Source organism: Rattus norvegicus, chromosome 6, assembly GCF_036323735.1.
Source record: "Rattus norvegicus strain BN/NHsdMcwi chromosome 6, GRCr8, whole genome shotgun sequence".
NCBI classification, from domain to species: Eukaryota; Metazoa; Chordata; class Mammalia; order Rodentia; family Muridae; genus Rattus; species Rattus norvegicus.
This window is the reverse complement of record NC_086024.1, coordinates 54,215,109-54,235,764: the sequence shown is the minus strand read 5'-3', so window position 1 is coordinate 54,235,764 and position 20,656 is coordinate 54,215,109. Positions and strand designations below refer to the sequence as shown.

The following is a 20,656-nucleotide window of genomic DNA, read 5'->3' as shown; positions in this document are numbered from 1 at the left end:
AGGAATGTCAGCATTTTTCTGAGGCAGCATTCTGTCCAAGTATGAAAAGGTTTTTGCAGCCAGAGGGACTCTAATGGAGACAGCAAAATGTAAATGTATGCAAGAAGCTTGCTGGCTTAATTACCTAGTCCACTGATGTTACCATCAGGGAGAGTGCCCAGAGGCAGATGGCAGCACGATGTGAAGGGAGGGCTTACTAAGGCTTTGGGCGTGGGGGAGGAAGGAGCAGCCAGAAGCTGAGATCTTAACTGAAGAGAGAACTGGCTGGCACTGCCCTCCTCCCTTGTAAAGGAGCCCTTGCTGCCCTCCCCTGCTCCCGAGCCTCTAACTCAGACTGTTGACTGAGACCTTCTGTGGATTCCTCCTACTTTGGTAGGAGATGTTTTTATGGATGCTATATTATCCTTTAGCTCTTCTATTATTTCTAGATGGGAAAACAACATGAAGAATTTAACAATAAAAAGTATTGGCTCCTCTCATTAAAAATTAAAGCTGAAGCAGGAAATTTGAAAAAAATAAACAAACATTACTGATGTAAAGGACAAGAGTTTGATGCCTATTCTTACTTTTTTGTTAGTTTGTTCTGATCCCCTCTCCATATAAACACAGAGCAGTGTTTAAGGCATGGTAGCAGGTCATAGCAATCACCTCCTTGGTAGCCTGTTTTTATTTATTTTATTTTTTGGTTTGTTGTACTGGCTGGTTTTGTGTGTCAACTTGACACAAGCTGGAGTTATCAGAGGGAAAGGAGCCTCAGCTGAGGAAATGTCTCCATGAGATCCAGCTGTAAGGCATTTTCTCAATTAGTGATCAAGGAGGGTGAGCCTAGCCCACTGTGGGCGGTGCCATCCCTAGGCTGGTGGTCTTGGGTTCTGTAAGAAAGCAAGCTGAGCAAGCCATGGGAAGCAAGCCAGTAAGTAACATCCCTCCATGGCCTCTGCATCAGCTCCTGCTTCCTGCCCTGATTGAATTCCAGTCCTGACTTCCTTTGGTGATGAACAGCAATGTGAATGTGTAAGTTGAATAAACCCTTTCCTCCCCAACTTGCTTCTTGGTCACGATGTTTGTGCAGGAATACAAACACTGACTAAGACTTTGTTTTTAATTTAGTGGTAGATTAGGGAATATTTTGGTTTTGTTTTTATAAAATTTTAAGAGCCCATCCAATATTGTCCATTATTCCCCTGGACACAGTGGAACAGCAACTTTGAATGATGTGCAATTGACAGCGAAGATCCAGCATGCACAGGGCTACTGGCTGAAGGCTAGCTCTTGTCAGAGAGCTTAGTAACAATGGAAAAGATGCAGGTGAATGGATGATCATGGATCCTAGGGCCAGGCAGTGGTAGTGTATACCTTTAATCCCCGAACTCTAAAGGTACAGGCAGGCAGATCTCTAGGTTTGAGGCCAGCCTGGTTTACAGAGCTAGTTCCAAAACAGCCAGGGCTACAACAGAGAAAACCCACATCAAAACAAACAAACAAATAAACAACAGACAAACAAACACCAACCAACCAAAAAGGAAAGGAAAGGAAAAGAAATGAAAGGTCCTTCTGCTGCAACTGTTCTACACTTGTCTTGGAAAAGAGAGTAAAGTGTAATAGTAAGTTTTGTGAGTTAGTAAACCAGGGGCCTACGATTAGGTCACTGGAAGAGATTACTCTTCCTGGGTTTTGTACACTCTGCCAGATGAAGAACACGGACCCTGTGAAGCCTAGGAAACAGGCCCTCAGAGCGAGCTTTCTATTTTTGCATTCTCCCAGAGGAACGCTTTGCAAAGTCCACCCTCTCCCTAGGACAACTTAGAGAAGTTGCCAGAACCTGTCTTTCCTCAATGGCAGCACTGGCAGAAGCAGAACCACCCATTTACATCTCCTTTCTCCTCAAGCCCCAAACACATTCTTTCCATAGCAGGCCTGGTTTGAACACCCTAATATACTATGGTTTTATTTTAATTATTAACCTAGTTTAATACCATTGCCCCAGTGTGACCACATAACCATGAGTCAGAATCAGCTCAGTGCACTTCTGTAGAATGACGTATCAGTCGGAATATGTTGGTACTAATCAATCTGTTTCATGTTTCCTTTAATTCAAGTTTGTGTGGTACTCTGTTGTCAGGATGCAATCCTGATTATAGACCCCAGGCCTCGGGAGCCCAGGGACTGTTGGCAGCATGGAGCTCCCAGGAGAAACGGTGCATGTTTTCAGGGTTTAGAGAAAACACTGCCCACTCAGCAGAGAAGCTGCAGCTCAGGAGTCAGAGCCCTGTGAGGAAATGGAGAACTTGGAGCCCAAACATTAGGGGTCATAAAACCACTGCGGGGGGGGGGGGTAAAGTAACCAAGTAGACACACCAGAGGGTTCTATACAAAATGAAGCTCAGTCTTCTCTCATGAACCATACATATGGTTCTGCATATCCATGCATACTATAGGCTTGAGTTGCTATGTTGACATGCACATATATGGCAGGTTGGTGACACTGTGAGTTAAACTCATGGAGTTGGAAAACCTGGTCTAATGCTTGCTCTCCAGGTACCCTTAGTTGCTGTTTTTCTGAGACAGGGTCTCTGTAGTTCAGGCTGCCCTTGAATGATGATCTGTTCCTATATGTCTCCTGAGTGAGAACCGAGATTACAGGCATACGTGTCAGACCTAGCTCTAAGTTTCAACAACAACATTAATAATAAACCACAGGCAAGCATTGTGGTACGTTCATTCCTATGATCCCAGAACTCAGCAGCTTAAGGCAAGAGGATTTCAAGTTCAATTCTGGGTCATATAGTGAGATCCTATGAGGAAAAATAAACAAAGCAGAATTAAGAAAACCCCAAATCCTCTGCCATGTATCACGGTCAAAAGTCTGAAACAGATGTAGATTGACTACTACTCTATCAAGAGTTAAGAGCAGGGCTGTCCCTGACTATGTTGCCTGCCTATGGATCCTGTTCCCTACTGGACTGCCTTGTCTGACCTCAGTGGGAGACAATGTGCCATGGTGGGTTGGCACCCAGAGGGAGCCTCCCCTGAAGCAGGGGTGGTTATAAAGAGGGGCAATAATGAAGGGTACTGGGAGGAGGGGGTCTGTTATTGGGATGTAAAGTAAATAAATTAATTTATGGAAAAAAGTGTGATTTTAAAGTGTATGCATGATCAACAGTAATGTTTGCTTCTATAAGTAGGTATAATAAGATATTACCCAATCTGACTGCTCTTTTGGCATTCTTTTCTTTTTCTCATGTAAGGATTGGGAAAGTTTACGGGAAATTTCCCATCTTAAGTGGTTAATCAGTCTTACATAAATAAAACTTATCCTCAGATTTTATTTTTCCATACTGTCAAAGAAATTTAAAAGTACTGAGGTAAAAAGCCATCCTATTTCAGCAAATAGTAAGATCAGAAGTATTTATATATATTTATTATATATTATATTTATATATTTATATATTTATTGTATATGTATTTATATATATTTATTGTATATTTATTGTATGCATTGTATATTATATATATATTGTATATATATGTACAAAAAACTAAAAAACTAATATAGCAAATGAATGTCAAGCCAATAGTCTTTCTTTACCAGAAGCTACTTGACTAATGCCCTCAGAATGTTTACTGCCTCAGCCAGGGCAGGCATCATTTTATCATGGGGTGCAGTCTGCTACTTGTAGTGGTTTAAATGAAAACACCCTTCCCCATAAGTTCTGATATCCGAATATGTGGTCCCAACTTAGTGGTCCTTGGTAAGGTGTATAGGTGCTGTGGCCTTGCTCTAGGCAGGCTTTGAGTTTAAAGACCCACAGCACCCCAGTGTGCTCTCTCTGCTTCCTGCTTGAGTTTGAGGACGGGTTCTCAGATTCCGGCTCCTGCCTGCCTGCCTGCCTGCCTGCCTGCAGCGTGTAGTTATGCCTCCCTGTTATGATGGAACCAGAATTACCTTGGTCACGATGCTTTATCACAGTACCAGGAAAGTAACTAAGAAACTGGACCATGGTCTTACTCAAAGGAAACAAATGCACAGTTGTATCAATGTGGTTATTTTTACAGTTCACACAGGAGAACAATAGATTGGTTATCCTAGACCCTTACAGTCCTACAGTGCAGACCGGAGTTTAACATGATGCTTAGAGTTTTATTTATTTATTTTAAAGAGCTTGCTTCTCAGATCTAAAGAAGGTAATTGAAAAATATATAAGCGCCCACTTGAAGTTTCCTTGCAATTGTGGACATATGTGCAGTGATAACTACAAAAAAAGCAAAATTCAGGCTCTGCTGCTGGCACTGAAAAAGCAACTCTGTCGACTACAAATGGGCAGGGTAAGGCACACGGTCTCTGTTGGCAACACTGGCTTCCACACAACTGCATGCCACTTACTGACGGGTTTCCAAGACAGCCAATCTTCAGGCAGCTCGTAACTGGACTACCACGCTGTATTACAGAAAGATGCCCAGAGGTCACTGTGCTTTCAGACGTTTGCTCAGATTGTATAAAAACCTTCCATGCAGCACGCTGGACTCACAAAATTGTTATACATGTTTACTATGGAGAGCTCTCCAGTCTAGAAAGTTGGCCACATTTTTAGTGCGAATATTTTTCATGGGTTACTACATGAAAAATGTGGAAATTTCCTAAGTAAGCAGCCATGTGAGCAATCCCACCTTATGTTTTAGCGTCTACTACTGAAGGTGTTAAGCTGCGTGAGGTTTTCAGAACAAAGCACTCAGCAGTGGGAAGGTCAACTTTCTTCACTCAGTTGCTATGTTATTAGGTTATGCATGTGAACTCGCTCACTAGTCCTCTTTCTGACCAGTTTGTAGGAGGCTCAATCCTAAGCCTGGTGGTCGGCTACATTAGCCTGAGCTCCCTGACCCATTCCCTAAATCCCCACTGAGCTGCTACAGTCAAGGGTGTGTATGTTTATACTGTATTTACAGTTTTCTAACCAGATGGGATGAAAGTGTACATGAACAGCTGGGCATAGTGGTGCACACCTTTAATCCCAGCACTCTGGAGGCAGAGGAAGGTGAACAGAGATCCTGAGGCAGAGGCTAACCTGATCTACAAAGTGAATTCCAGGATAGCCAGGGCTCTGTTACACAGAGAAAACTTGTCTCCCCCACCCCTCCCAAAAAAAACAAAAAAGAACAAAAATGCATATGAACAAATAAAATTTTCAGAAAAACCCCCTTGCCTATTTCCTAGTGTTTCTGTTTAATATGCTTCTGCAAGAATGGCAAGTTAGAAAGCATGCATCAGCTCAACCTGTGAACTATAATTCAAACAGAGAAAACACACATCCCTGCTATGGTATAAACTACCATATATAATGCTAGATGCTTCTCTGACTTAAACAATAACTTTTCAAATGATTCATCTCATAGTGGCATTGTTAGAATACAAAATGAATGCTGACAATTTTATAAAGCTTAACCCAAATAGGAGGAAAGGACTGACTTGCTGGTGAGATGATTTTCTTTTATAAGAATTGGGTCTCACCTGAATGATCTCAGCATCCGGTAGGACTTTCCCAAATCCGACACTCGTCTGCAAAGTGGGCCCACAGCCAGCTCCATCTAAAACATAAAGATAGTTCATAGCTTACATGCCAGGCTCTGACGGCTAAGCGTGATACCTCATCTGTATCTGCCAGTTTTTCCTGACATGAACAAACATGGAGAAGAGTGACTTATTTGAGCTCAAAGCTCCTGACGGTGTGGAGGGGCAGAGCAGCTCACCAGGTGGTGGCCAGCAAACAGGGAGAGCCTGCGCTGCTGGCACTCCTGTCCCCCTTCCCCTTCCCAGCTCCACCCTAGCTGCAGATGGCTGGACAGCTCAGGTAATCCTCTCTGGAAACGCCCTCCTAGACATGCTTTACTAGTCTCCTAGGACATTTTTAATCTAATCAAGTTGACAGATTGCCCACTACTTTACCTTAATCCTAAAGAGGTGTGGTCTTTATAAACTTAATGTTAACTGGCTATGAAACAAGTTCTGGAAGTCATTTAGATTTATTAAAAGAAAAGACTTTAATGACATTTACACTTCTTACCAAAGTTGCCGAAGATGAGATATTTTGATGTTGTTAAGTAAGAGGAGTTCAAATCCTGTCTGTGGTGATTTGTATATGCTCAACCCAGGGAGTGACACTATTAGAAGGTTTGCCCTTGTTGGAGTAGGTGTGTCACTGTGAGCATGGGTTTTAAGACTCTCACCCTAGCTGTCTGGAAGTCAATCTTCCACTAGCAGCCTTCAGGTGAAGATGTAGAACTCTCAGGTCCTCCTGCACCATGCCTGCCTGGATGCTGCCATGTTCCTGTCTTGATGATAATGGACTCTGAACTTGTCCTTTATAAGAGTTGCGTTAGTTATGGTATCTCTTCACAGTAGTAAAACCCTAACTAAGACATCGTCTTAGTTGAAATATAGAGGAAAAAAAGACTTTTAGACTATGCTCTTGTATTCTATGTGGTCACTGCAAGTCTCCATAGTCGACAGAACTGATGAAACATTTTACCAGTCATTATGGTCCAAATGATTATAAAGTTTTAGCTCTCGAGATGTTAGTGCCCTGTCAATAGCAGAATTCTAAACTACAGGCACTCTAATGTGACCGTAACAAGCAGGACTCATTCTCAGCTCTGTCACACGTGCATGCACAGACTACCTGCATGACATAAAGTGTTCAGTAAGAAAGCTGGACAGATGGCTCAGGGGACAGGAGCGGGCTGAGCTCTCAGCACCCACAAGGTGGCTCACAAATGCTTCTAACTCCATTTCCAGGGATCTGGTGCCGCCTTCTGTGTTCCGTGAGCACACAGACAGCATATACATACATGAAGGCAAATGCTCAAACATAAATAGAAACAAAATTGGCCTTTAAAAACCTGAAATTATCAGTATTTAATTATTTTATCATTTAAACTATGAAATTATTCTGTCCCCTTGCAAGAAATTACAAGTGTTGGGTTTGCTTCTGTTTATTCCCTCCTTTGACTGGAGATCCTACTCGACATAACTGGCTCCTGCTTCTTTATCCACCATGTGCTCATGAGTTATTTGCAGTATGTGGTATTCAGAGGGAAACTGAGCCTCCAAGCTGACGAAGAATGTGCTCCATGTGAAGACCAGATTAGAAAATGGCCAAGGGCAAATTATTCCCTGATAGTACAGTATCTTTATTCAAGAAACACACAGGGAACAAACAGTCATGGGATCAGCACCCTATGAAACACTGCTCAACACTCCTTGCCAATGGGGACCACAGACCCTTAATCAGTCACTCCTTTGTGAAGAAAGTTCTACTCCCTACTCACAGACAGGTACCAAATTATATGTGAGGATGAGGTAGACAGTTGGAAGTAGATTGTCTTTCTTTCAAGAATTCTCATATTTGGTGAAAGAGACTTTTAAAAAATGTAACTTCAGTAAGACCACAAACCATGTATAAATGTGTACATGTACACACAAACATCCATGCCATCACAAACCATGTATAAATGTGTACATGTACACACAAACATCCACGCCCAATGGCTTTATGGTTCTGCTGAATATTAGTTGTATTGCTGAAATGAGCACAATACACAGACAGAAGTTCACAGACTTCTTAGGCAATGGGAAACCTGCAGTGAGCAGTGCAGGGTGGCCTCCTCTCCTGGATGCTTTGGTGTTAGGTCAGTGTTGCTCTTCTGGTACAGAAGACTCAAAACAACCACCAAACACTCAGAATAAATACTCCATGTCTTCAGGGGAAAATCCTGCATGGTTAGAAAACTCTAAAATATGAAGGCTAACGAAATAAAAATTTAAAGAAGAAAAAGCCAGTATTCTTGCTGACAAGAAAAGAACAGAGCTGTTCTCAAACCTGGAAGTCAGGGCCAACGGGCTGTTCTTTGAGCCCTCACTAGTTTACTCTCATGCCTGGGAGTTCTGGTTTCTCCTTCAGAATGGGGCAGTTACTTTGCACTGAACACAGGTAAGTATGTAAATGGCACATGCTTCTGATTTGCTATTCTGTCCCACCAATAACTGCAGGATGCATATAATGGTTTCCACACACATATTTTGTGCTGTAGTTTCTATGACATATTTTGGCCATTTTTTCTTCTTCCCCTTACCCTTGTGATTCATTATCTGTAAAGATCAAACCAAACAACCTTTGACCTAGGCCTGGAGTAAGACTAAATGTTAAAACAATTAAATAGCTATGGAAAAGTTCCTGCATGAAAGATTATCACCTCAAATGATTGTGAACTCCATGATGACACAGAAAGATTTCAAAAAGCTAAATGTTTCAGATAAATTTTTAATCTAAAATAACCCCCAGGAGACTGAAGAAATCATTTCCCTTTAAACACTGAAGTCCATGCTTAAAGAGGGAGTGTTCCGCTAGAGGCGTCTGCAGAGTTCCAGACGGACACTCAGTGGTAGGCACCTGGGCTGCTGCCCCGTCTGGCTGCTGTTCAGTACCCACCAGGCATTTGGTTAGCTCCTGGGCCCATTACATGTTTCAGGGCATTCTTGCCCTGACAATAGTCAAGAGTGAAAAAGGCAAGAGGAATCAGAACCAACCTAAGAGGTTTGCTTTCTTTTCTAGTTCACACTTTTGGGGCAATGTGGGAAAGATAAAAATGTATACTTAAAGGGCACCAGAAAAATGTATGAATAGAAATTCGAGGAGTACCACTGAAGAATTTAATCCCAGCTTCAGTATCTGTCCTTTCCCTCAGAGGAAGAAAGAGAGGTGAGTGAGGTGCAGGGGGACGGTGCTCCAGCAGAGGCTGTGGGCATGTCTGCAGTGAGTGGGAAGCAGCAGAACCCTGTGGGCTTGGACAAGCTCAGGGCTTTTTGAACTGCTGTGTGATTAGTGTAGGCAAAGAGGCAATGTGGTCACAGCAGGAAATTAATTACCTGTAGGAAGCCACCTCATGCTCATGACCTAATTCTTAGGGGACTGAATGCTGGGCACTTCCCTCACTAAGAGCCCTCCAGATGGCAGCCTGCAACTGCCTTTTCTGTGCACAGGTGCCCCTGAGGAGGCTAGGGTTGGTGAAAGAATTCTTACAATGTTTCACTTATTCGTCTTTATGTCGAAACTTTATGTCAAAATCTTCCCAAATTCCTTCTTTTGGTCTTTTCTTGAGCTTTGCTTTCGGCCAACCCCAGGGACTTTCATCACAAGAACCTTTCCAAAGCCACGAGAACTGTGTGCTCTGGATTCCAGTAGCCTCAGCGGCCTTGTTTAACTGTGATTACAAATGGACAGACCTTTCAGGAATGAGCCAGTTAAAAGATTCTAGTCCCCAGCTGATGCCTGTGAAGCATACACATTTCAGAGAAATGTTATTTAAGAGTTTTGACTAATCCAGACAAAACACTTCCAACCAAACAGGACTCTTGAAATCTGAAGTTCACACATAATTACAGTTTTGATCTAGTGAAATCAAAGCCCTAGTTCAGATTTTAATTAAAAAAATGGAGTACTGATTCTGATCTAATACCTTGGCAATGTCTGCTAATACTATTGATCACAAACCCCCTGCTTCAACATGCCTTTTCTGCACCCATGGCTCACAGGATCTGAGCCAGGTAAGAGGAATGATAGGATCTTGGTAAACTGGGACACACTGTGGAGTAGCAAACCAAGGGAAGGTGCAGGGGCTGAACCTCTGCAACTAAGACCTACTGCATGGCTAGAAGGTCCACTCAGCACACAGAAAACATTCTCTAAACAGAAGAATCTGTCAGTCATAAGTAACAGAGTTTTACTTATCCTAAGGAGGAAATGATTTCAGAAGGTAAGATGTCTTAAAAAGGGGCGGGGGGTGGGGGGGTTGGAGGGACACAGACACAATTCTGAGCTCTTCAGTTTGGGGAAGGTGAGTGCTCACCCCACCTCTGGAGGTTGTGCATGGGGAGGCAGGGTTAGCTGCAATGGAGGGCCTTAAAGGACAACACTTGCCATCTTTCAAGAGAACACATCATTAAACTAAGCAAGCCTCTCTCCTACAGCACTCATTGTGGCCATCTCTTTCCTGTTCAGCAGCCACTCTAATTGGACTTGAAGTGCTGCCTCCAGGAAAGTGACTCAGGAACCAGCTGGAGAAGAATGCAAATGAGCTGGTGGGGGAGGGAGCCCAGGAGAGCGGAGGGAGAGAAAAGACAAACAGAACTCTGGAGGAGAGGGCACCACAGACAGGCCTATCACAGATATTTTTAAGGAGTAAGACAGGTCCTTGGACACACAGACACAACTGCTTCCATAAGTCATTACTCACAGACAGAAGGAAGGTGACAAAAATGGAGAAGGTTAAGCCATTTTAATAGGAGCATTTAATTTCTTTTCTCACATTTACCTATTAAAGGCACGTTTTCCACAGGAAGGCTCATTTTGTGTGGCCTAGCAGTTTCACAGAGCTCACTGGGGGAATGAAAATAACTGCATGGTGATCAATTATAAACAAAGGGGCTTTCGAAAGCCAGGTTTGGGTTGTACATGTACTACAGGGTAGGAGTACCTGACAGCCATCATCCTGAGCAGGACGCCAGGACACGCTCCCAGACACATGGGGACTCAGTACTGATGTTAGTAATTATCTTTCTGTCCAAGGAGGATCTGGCAGACTGCTATGAAGACTCACATGAACAACTACTTAGATTAGTAAAGCTACCAGCTTTGAGAGTTTAAGAAATGGAGTCAAAAGAGAATCATCTGCTTCTGAATCTTCTAAAGAAACTGGGTGCTTAGGGCTTGTTTTCTCTGACTCTGATTACTGAAGGGGTAAAAGGGAAAAACTCAGGTAGCTTGGAGTAATTTTAAGGCTAGTCACAAGGACAAAACAGTATTGTACTTAGTGGAGAACCCAAATAATCAGGCACCCTGCCCATCTCTCACTGAACTTGAACACAGCCCTGGAATAGAGATGCTCACTATAAGCTCACTGATGGGCTAGGGTTCTTCCTCCTTTCAGGATAACATGCTGCCCCTTTCTTGCTGTTACAGTGTCATCTCACTGTACACAAAGTATACCAATTATTATTATTGGCTTTTGGAGATGAGAAAATAGAAATAATACAAGGTGTTGCTTTATTGTGACATAAGATACTTTGCCTTAATCTTGAACAATTAAATTTTGTTAAAAAGAAAAACAAAAATAATATTTGGTACAGTATTTTAAAACTCGTTTATGCAGTGGATTAGTTATTTTTCTGTTCTCTTTTGCTCTATGAATAGTTAAGATACTGATGTTAGGTATTCTTTACTTAATAGATAACAGTGAGGCTCAAACATTAGCTCCCTTGAAGCAATGAATCAATTTACCTGTGCAAAATCGGCAGCAAGTCGCAGTTTCCCACCTTCACCAAGGGGTCTTATGAGACTGGCATTGCGGATAAAAAGTTCAATGGCTCTTTGGGCAATAGCTTCAGTGTTGTCAAAAACAAAATCCAAGCATTCAAAGTGCTTGAAGTAGTCATTCATAACTCTGGCAATGAAGCCTTGTAGCTCTTTCATGTACAGGGAACAAGGAACATCCGGCTTTCCTGAGCTAGTTAAGGACCTATAAAAGGGGAAAAATTTTTTTAGCACCAATGCACAAAGCTACAGTCTTAGATGCTTTTTTTTTGCCCCTGGTTACTATTTCAATCCTGTGCAATATTTTTTCCTCTTAGTGATATAAAAGCACCATTTTTTGTTTTGTTTTGTTAAGTATTAACGAGAATAAAACAATGATTAAATTGTATTCTTAAATTTGCATTTAGATCCTCTGAGGATTAATTAAGAAATTTTAGCATATTTTTACTCAAAAGATTATTAAGAATAAAACACAGCTATATGTCTGAGATGAATCACACTCTGGCCTTTCAAGGTTTGACGCAGCCCCCAGCTCTCCATCCACTCCTGTGTTTTGCCTGTTAAGTGAATGTGTCAATGATAGATTCTGAAATGACATTTTACACTTTGCAAGGGCAGGAAATGCTTGGCGGCAGCCTCTGCTCTTGTAGTTGATCACATCGGTCCAACAGCAGCACTGTGACAGAGGGACTGGTTGTGTAACAATATGCTGTATGCAATTTTTACCCTCCAGATGAGGCTTGGAAAGGCTTTAATTTGGAACAGTGGACGATACCAGCTGTGCTTCATGATATACTATTTATAGCTTATAAATGTTTACAACTGCCCTTTAAAGAATATATTCAAAGAATATGAAATATTTATAGAGAGGAGGAGTTATACCAAAATTAGCAATCACCTGATTCTAGCTAATAGATGAGATCATTGACTACATAATACTCATTTTTTCCCCAAAAAGCAGGGAAACGGTTCCAAATCCCGAGAGTGACGCAGAGGAAATGGACATGGTCTAGAGAAGAGCATCAGGCAGGACTAAAATTCTCTAAGAGGGCAATGTGAACTTGATGGTCCTTAAAGCAAGGTCTTGTACTTCCTGAAGCAGACAGGACTAGGGAAAGTAGGAGTTCATTCCACTGGGAAAAGACTTTATCCCGACGTGAGAAAAGCTGTCCTGTAATAAGGAGATGCCCATTAGAGCATGGTCCAGTATGCGCAGGCGCAGTGTCTTGGCAGGGTGGTGTGTACGACCTGAGCAGAGAGCCGTGGCTCCTGACGGCAAGCACAGCAATTGGTTTGCCCTCACCAGACCCAGGTCACTACATGACCTATTTTTATTCAGGGACCAGCAGAGAGAGCTGAGTGCAAAAATAAATATTCTCATACCCATTTGTTTACTGGACAAACAGTAAACACATGATTGTGCCATACACAGTGACACTGTATACAATGTAGAAAGATAAAAAGTATCTAATGAATACATCCATCATGTTAAATTCATATTTATTCCTTTTATCTGTCTATAACATTATACCATTTGACCGACATCAATGCATTACCCCAAATGCCAAGCCCTAGAAATCACTGCCTGTTGTTACCGTCTTAGGTTCTGCACATAAATGAGAACATGTTTGGTCTCTGTGTCTGGCTTATTTTTTACATAGTATGTCTTCCAGGGTCATCTGTGTTGTGGCAATTAGTAGGGATTCCTTTCATTTTGTACCCACACCACACCTGGCTCACTCGCTTGCTTGATTTATTTATTTTTACAGCTTTGGGACCAATCCCTTACCACCTGCTTTGCTTGAGCACTGTTTCTCCCCATCCGCACACTATTTCCTCTCAGTGGTCTCCTCCAATGTGCAGAGGATTTTGAGTTGGGGCAATCCTATTTACCTGCTTTTCCTTTTGCTGCCTGAGCTTTTAGGATTAAAGAGGACACCTATCCAGACAAGTGTCTGGGCTTTCCTCCATGTTGCTCTCGTACTTGCATGGTTTCATACACTGTGCAGTATTAATGTATCTGAGGAGGTTCAAGGCCCTGTGTTCTCAGCACTGCACTGCGAGACAGACCTTCCCACTTTGTTCTTGGCACCTTTACTAAAAGTCATCAGCTCATTTCTGGGCTCTCTATACTATTCCACTGGACAATATTTTCTCTTCTTTTTGTAATGCCAGTAACTTACTAAGATTCACTAACTACAACTCTTAAACTATCTTTACGTTTATTTTGTTTAGTCCTGTATGTATATCATGCATGTTTGTGTGAGCGCAGGTGAGTGCCAGTGTAGATGGAGATCTGAGGACACCTGTGTGTGTTGGTCCTCACCTTCCACCTATCTTTGTTTGAGACAAGATCTCTTGTGGGAGGTGAATGTCAGGCTACCTTGTTTGTGAACTTCCAGGGATTCTCCTCTCTCCACCTCCAATCCTACTGCTGGGATTACAGCCATGCAGCATTCAGGCTTTCACAGGGGCTCTGGGGGTTAAGTTCATGCTTGAGCAGCAAATGCTTTACCAACTGAGCCATCTCTCTATCCCTCAATTACTTTGAGGGACAGATTTAAATCAGGAAGTGTGATGTCTTTGGCTCTTTATCCTTAGGTTGCTATAGCTACCCAGGGCTTTGAATTTTAGGATTTGTTTCTTTTTATTTCTATGAGAAAACACATTGGAGTTCTAATAGTGACTAGAATTAATCTATAGATTCTTTGGTAGCACAGACATTTTAACTATTTTAAGACTTGTTGAGGGCTGGAGAGATGGCTCAGTGGTTAAGAGCACTGACTGCTCTCCCAGAGGTCCTGAGTTCAAATCCCAGCAACCACATGGTGGCTCACAACCATCTGTAATTGGATCTGATGCCCTCTTCTGGTGTGTCTGAAGACAGCTACAGTGTATTATATATAATAAATAAATCTTAAAAAAAAAGACTTGTTGAATTTGACTTGTGAATTTTGTGTGTGTGTTTGTGTGTGTGTGTGTGTGTGTGTGTGTGTGTGTGTGTGTATACAGGTGCACCCTCAGGTGAACATGTGTGCAGGTGCTTGTTACACAAACACAGAGGATAACCTTGGATGTCATTCTTCAGATGCCTACCATGTGTGCATGTCCGCACGGGTCTGAGTTTGTGTGCAGGTACATATTTGCATGTGTGGAGGTCAGAGGTCAACCTCAGCTGGTTTTTGAGACAGCCTCCTCATTGGCTTGGAGCTTGCCAAGTGTGGTAATTGGCTTGACCAGTGAGCCCCAGTGATCAGCCCCTCTCTACCATCTAGTTGCTAGTATTTCAAGCACTCATCACCATAACCAGTTTTTGCTTTAGTCAATTTTTTTGTTGTTGTTTAAATGAAGGAGTGAGAATTGGTGCACTTTCATGTTACCAGATTTGTATGCACTGACTTTCCCTAAAGTAGTGGATTTCAACTTCCCTAATGCTGGGACCCTTTAATACAGTTATGGTGACTTCCAAGCATAGAATCATTTTCATTGCTACTTCATAACTGTAATTTGGTGCTGTTATCAATTGTAGTGTAAATATCTGTTTTCCAATGATCTCGGGTGACCCCTGTGAAAGGGCTCCCAAAGGGGTGGAAACCCACAGGGTGGGAATGGCTGCGGCTCCTGCAGAGAGAGATCCAGGGCTCTTCTCTTGCTGCCTCCTTCCCTTTCCACAACTCTCATTAGACAGGATTTTCCTTACATTAAACATGATGAGAAACTGAGGAAGGACTGACAGAGAGCTTGCTCTCAAAGCCAGGCAGAAGTCAGAAGAATCGTCAAGAGGAATGTCATGCCTGTGCCACGGAATCACACAGGTAAAGAAGAACATCTGTGAGGAAGAGGGAAAACAGGAAGAGGAAGATGGCACTAACCAGCCACCGTCTCAATAAGCAGAGAGGGAGAGACATGGGACCCAGAACAAAGAAAATGTGGTAATAACAATCACAGTGGAAGAGAAGGAGGCGAGGAGCCATTGCCATCATAAGAGTGAGGCCTGGCTGGCAGGGAGCTTGGAGAGTAGAAGGGATGGGGAATGAAAAATCAAGGCAGTGAGGACGAGTAACAGTTCTGAGGACATGCTTTACCCAGAAAAATCTTCCTGATGCACGGTGATGATGATGGCCTCGATTGCATCTGCCACGGACGTCAGCAAGGGCTGGATGGCATTTCCCATAAGATCATGAATTGTCTGACAAAGAGAAAACAGAAAAGAGAAGCAAAATTAGAGAAACTGACACAAAGAAATCTGAGGAAATGAAGTGAGAAACATTTTGACTAACAGTTTTCATATCCTATCCGAGTCAGACTATACATAGTTTAACTACGAGAAGTGTGTTTCTCACCCTAACCAAGGCAGCAAAGCTTAAAATACTAGGACTACAGCACTGAAAATTCCCAACTTCTTCAATCATCTTACTCAGTCAAAACGTGTAATGGTTAAATGAGCCTATGAGAAAGTCAATCAGTCAGGGAGCAGACACAGGCCATTCACAAATTGAGAAAGCAAGCCGGCACTTTTTTTGTTGCTGTTTCTCAAAAAAGTCAATTTCTTAAAAACTGAAGCCTTATGTGATGGGTCACATGCTTGGCCCAGGGAGGGGGCACTATTAGGAGGTGTGGCCTTGTTGGAGTAGGTGTGTCACTGTGGGGGTGGGCCTTGATTCCCTTGTCCTAGCTGCCTGGAAGTCTGTCTTCTGCTAGCTCTTTGGAACAAGAGGTGGGGCTCTCAGCACCTCCAGTCATGCTCCCACCTTGATGATAATGGACTGAACCTCTGAACCTGTAAGCCAGCCCCAATGTCATCCTTGTAAGAGTTGCCTTGGTCATGGTTTCTGTTCACAGCAGTAAAACCCTAACTAAGATATCCCATAATTTTTTTTTCACCAGAGTGAATAGAGCAAAACCACTGGTGACTCCTTCAGGGTGGAACAGTTAGGCAATTCCCAAGGTAGGTTTCTGTGGAGAACTCCACAGCAGTGATTCTCCACCAAAGGTAGCTGTGCTCCTAGGAATTAGTTGGCAGGGTTTAAAGACTAAGAGGAGAGGAAGAATGTGTCACAGCATCTAGCAGCAGATGACAATGAATCTGCGAAACACCTTACTGATTAGACCACGCACCAGAGATCTATAAGTGGAAAAATGTTCTGTAACCACTGGTTAGTCTGCGGAAGAGATTAGGCCTTAGTTAAAGGGTTTGGGTTTTGATGTGCAAATACTGACCAGAATCCTATAAACACCCCAAATCAAAACCTGGAGGTACACTACCCATGCTTTCAGTGGTGACTAAGATCACACGACAGATGGTCATGGCTCAAAATAGTTGAAGTCAATAAGAAAAGAATAAGAGGGATAGTTACATGTCATCTGTAGGCCTTCATCTGTCCAGATAATAAGTATCGTATACACACAAGTGTGTGTGAGCCGGTCTGCAGACTAGTGATACAGATGAAACACAACAGTAAATTAAATATCCCATCTGAGTGTAGTGGGGTCACACAGAGACTCCATCGCATGCTGAGAAGACATGAATAAGAGGGAAAGGTGTCTGAACTGAATCTCTGACAAGCAGAGAGGGATGAAACTGGGAGCACGTGTCAAAGCTACAGGAGCCTGAGAATGCTGATCTACCTGGGGAAGCACAGGTCACAGAACAGAGACTGTAAGTGCCTGACTACAGGAGAGAAGCAGCTGGAGGGTGCTCTTGGTGGGTTGCTACAAGTGAGGAGTTAGGAGGAAGGGCTGGAGAGACCAGTAATAAAGTACAGTCCAGATTTCAATTTAGAAAACAATCACATCGGATAGTAGCCTAAGGGATTAGGCTAGAGAAGGAAAACAATTATGAGCCTGCAGGGGATACTGATGCCAAATGAACCAATCAGACACAGCGAGGATGGAGATGGGGTCAGTAGGGTTTTGTAGTTAGATTTGCAAAGTTGAAGTGATTTAAGAGTGCATGTGCATGTTTGTTGTTTTAATATTTAGTAACACTAATGACTAAGTAGCACAAGTTGATTTGAGGATATTAAAAAAAAGACGGGGCTGGGGATTTAGCTCAGTGGTAGAGCGCTTACCTAGGAAGCGCAAGGCCCTGGGTTCGGTCCCCAGCTCCGGAAAAAAAAAAAAAAAAAAGAACCAAAAAAAAAAAAAAAAGACAAATTCAGTTAGGGACAAGAATTAGAAATGCTTAATTGAAAATGTGCTGGGCTATTATGTAGGTACTGACTTCCCAAGCTGTTTTCATTAGATTTGGTAGTCACCAGCTTTTGAGACATGAGAGAAACCCAGGGTCAGTGAGCCTAACTGCACAGATTAATGTCAAATTCCACTTAAAGGATACAATAAGAGGTGGCCCAGGAGGATTAGAAGACATTAATTTAGTATACTTTATACAGTAGAGAAGTTTACCTAGAAATAAGTTATTTCTCCAAGGACTTTTACTCTCTCTAATTTATGTCATTCATGAAATAATTTACACAGAGAACCTCAGGCAAGTTCAGAAGGCCGTCCAAAGTCATGGGTGACCAAGTCCAGCAGCTGAGGCTCTTTATATGCCTACCCCCATGGCTGTCCCTCTACCTGGGAAGAGAAACTGAAGGAACCCTAGAGTGTGGGAGAAAAAAGTAAAGACTATGTCAAGAAGGCTGAGTTTTTACTTAGGATATGAATAAGCATCTAACTAAAAAGAAGAACACACACTCGAGCTTAGGAGACCCAGCTCAGGCTGTTTCTCAGAGATATAGAGCTCTAAGGTAACAGTTTCTCAGAGCTATAGAGCTCTAAGGGAACAGGCAGCAGGGCTATAGAGCTCTAAGGTAACAGGCAGCAGAGCTATAGAGCTCTAAGGTAACAGGCAGCAGAGCTATAGAGCTCTAAGGTAACAGGCAGCAGAGCTATAGAGCTCTAAGGTAACAGGCAGCAGAGCTATAGAGCTCTAAGGTAACAGGCAGCAGAGCTATAGAGCTCTAAGGTAACAGGCAGCAGAGCTATAGAGCTCTAAGGTAACAGGCAGCAGAGCTATAGAGCTCTAAGGTAACAGGCAGCAGGGCTATAGAACTCTAAGGTAACAGGCAGCAGTGGGAGTCTACCAGGTTTCATGGCCTCGCTCTCAGGGGACTACAGTAGGGACAGGACAAAAGAAAGTGATGCCCAGAAGAAAATAAAAACCATATGTTCTTTTGAAACAGTTTCTGAGCCTCTACCTCCCTTTCTCATTCCTCATTTACACAGCTCCCTTTCCTGATCCCAAATGGACCTCTGTAGCAAAGCAATATTCTGAAAATCTCTTACATTCTAAGAGATTGACATTTTTGTTGGGTGTGAACCCAGAGCTGAGGTCCTTGAATACATCTTGAAGCCACTTCAGACTTCAGACTGCTAGTCTGTTGGTACTCGGCCTGCCTTTATGAGAGCAATGTGACTGCCAATCGTACTCGCCCGGGATTCCCACAAAATCAACCTGTAGTGCCTAAGCTAATGCACAGCTGCGGGCTCCTCGTCCATGCACTTTGACCCAGACAATGCGTGTGAATCATCTGCTGAAAGCAGCAAATGCAGAAATCGAAAGCCACTTCCTAAAATCTACCATAAAGTCAGAGTAACCATTTATGATTATTGGTTGATAAACAGTGATGTTTACTGCCTGAGTCAGCTGGAGCCAGGGACTTGATTTCTATGAACTACTCTCTCTTCCTTCCCCATGTGGTATTTGCTATGCTCTTCGATTAATACGGATTAAAGCTCTCTGTCACAGAGAGATACAGATGCCACTAACAGACATGGAGAAGACAAACACAGAGACAACAGCAGACAAGCACATGTAGGGTCAGACATACACAGACACAGAGACATCGTTCACACACAGGGACAGGCACACAAAATGGCAGACACAGACACAGCGACAAACAGATTCACAAGACAGCCTTCAGGCAGACATGCAGACTCATATAAAAGACAGAGGATAAAAGACACAAGGGAGCATGAAGAAGAAAAATCAAGTATGAACTCCCTCTTGGGAGAAGTGATTTGATTGCTTTCCTTACTGTAAGAAATCACTAATATGTAAAGTCTGCACAGTCTCATATGTATTTACTTATCTTTATGTATTTATATATTAAACACACACATATGTAATCCAAACCTAGATTTTACATATAGGAAAATGTTGAACAGTGTCTTTCTTACACTTCCATTACTTTCTCTTGATCCTCCCCCTCACCCCTTTAGAGCCCTCACTGTATATGACCAATTCTACTTTCACAGAACATTGTATACATATTTGGCTCTAAGTCTAAATACAAGGTAAAATAATGCAATGTTTGCTCAATTCTGGCTTATTTTACTCGGCCTGACGATCTCTACTTCCACCCATTTTCCTGAAAATAACAAATTGTTCTTACAGCTGAATAAGGCAGCATTTTCTTTCTCTTCCTTCTACAGCTGAGCATGGAGGCTGGCTCCACACCTTGGTGACAGTGAACAGTGCAGATATGGCTATGGACGTGCATGTCCCTCTGGGGCTCCCTTAGGAACCTGCATAGCGATTTCCACAGTTTACATTCCCATCGGTAAGTGTGTGAGGGTTCCTCTTTCCCTAAGTCCTCATCAGCACTGGTGTCATTCCCTTCCTGATGACCGTTTTGATTGGGATGGGATGGAATTTAATGCAGGCTGGATTTGCATTTTCCTGATGGCTAAGGATGTTGAATATTTTTCATATATTCATCAGTTATTTACAGACTTTTAATTCATTGTTAACTTCATACACATATATATTGAATTTTAGTCATTTTCACACACATCTCGTTGTCTCACTCCTCACAGGGGATAACATCTGACTACATTTAGTTCTTCTGTTAAGAGCTGTCTAATCAATTCATTTCTTCTCAGGATGAGTTTGGTAGTGTTTTCAGTTTCTATTTTATGGATGTTTGAGGGGCATCGGTGTGAGATCTTCACAGGTTTGCTGATGCAGCTTCTATGGTGGTAGATTATTACTGCTTCCTTCTTGTTGACCATTATAGATCTGTTTGTTTTCACCTGATTTCAGTAAGTACATGCATCTACAAATGTATTAATTTCTTCTCTGTTTTCCTTCACTGTAGGAGATGAGGTTCTCTAAAGGTACTCTGCACTTCAGTGGTATGCTTTACATAGCTACCTTTCTCATCTCATGCTATGCATTCTTGTCTTCTCTCAGTATAGCTAGGAATCTGTCAATACTGTATTTAAAAAGCCACTTCTTCCTTCTATAATTATTCCTATTGTTTACTTAGTCTCCATTTTATTAACCTCTG

The 20,656-nt window shown here is 42.5% G+C and overlaps 1 protein-coding gene across 2 annotated transcripts in view; it reads right to left on the bottom strand.

Moving 5' to 3' along the window:
* Positions 1-20,656, bottom strand: part of Cog5 (component of oligomeric golgi complex 5) — a 297,903-nt gene that overhangs the window by 32,105 nt on the left and 245,142 nt on the right. For both annotated transcript variants that reach the window (XM_039078121.2, NM_001398787.1), the window contains exons 17-19: positions 15,449-15,552; positions 11,331-11,568; positions 5,507-5,583 (exon numbers count right to left, since the gene is read on the bottom strand). In XM_039078121.2, the coding sequence (XP_038934049.1) occupies positions 5,507-5,583; positions 11,331-11,568; positions 15,449-15,552 (419 nt within the window). The remainder of the gene's footprint in view (positions 1-5,506; positions 5,584-11,330; positions 11,569-15,448; positions 15,553-20,656) is intronic.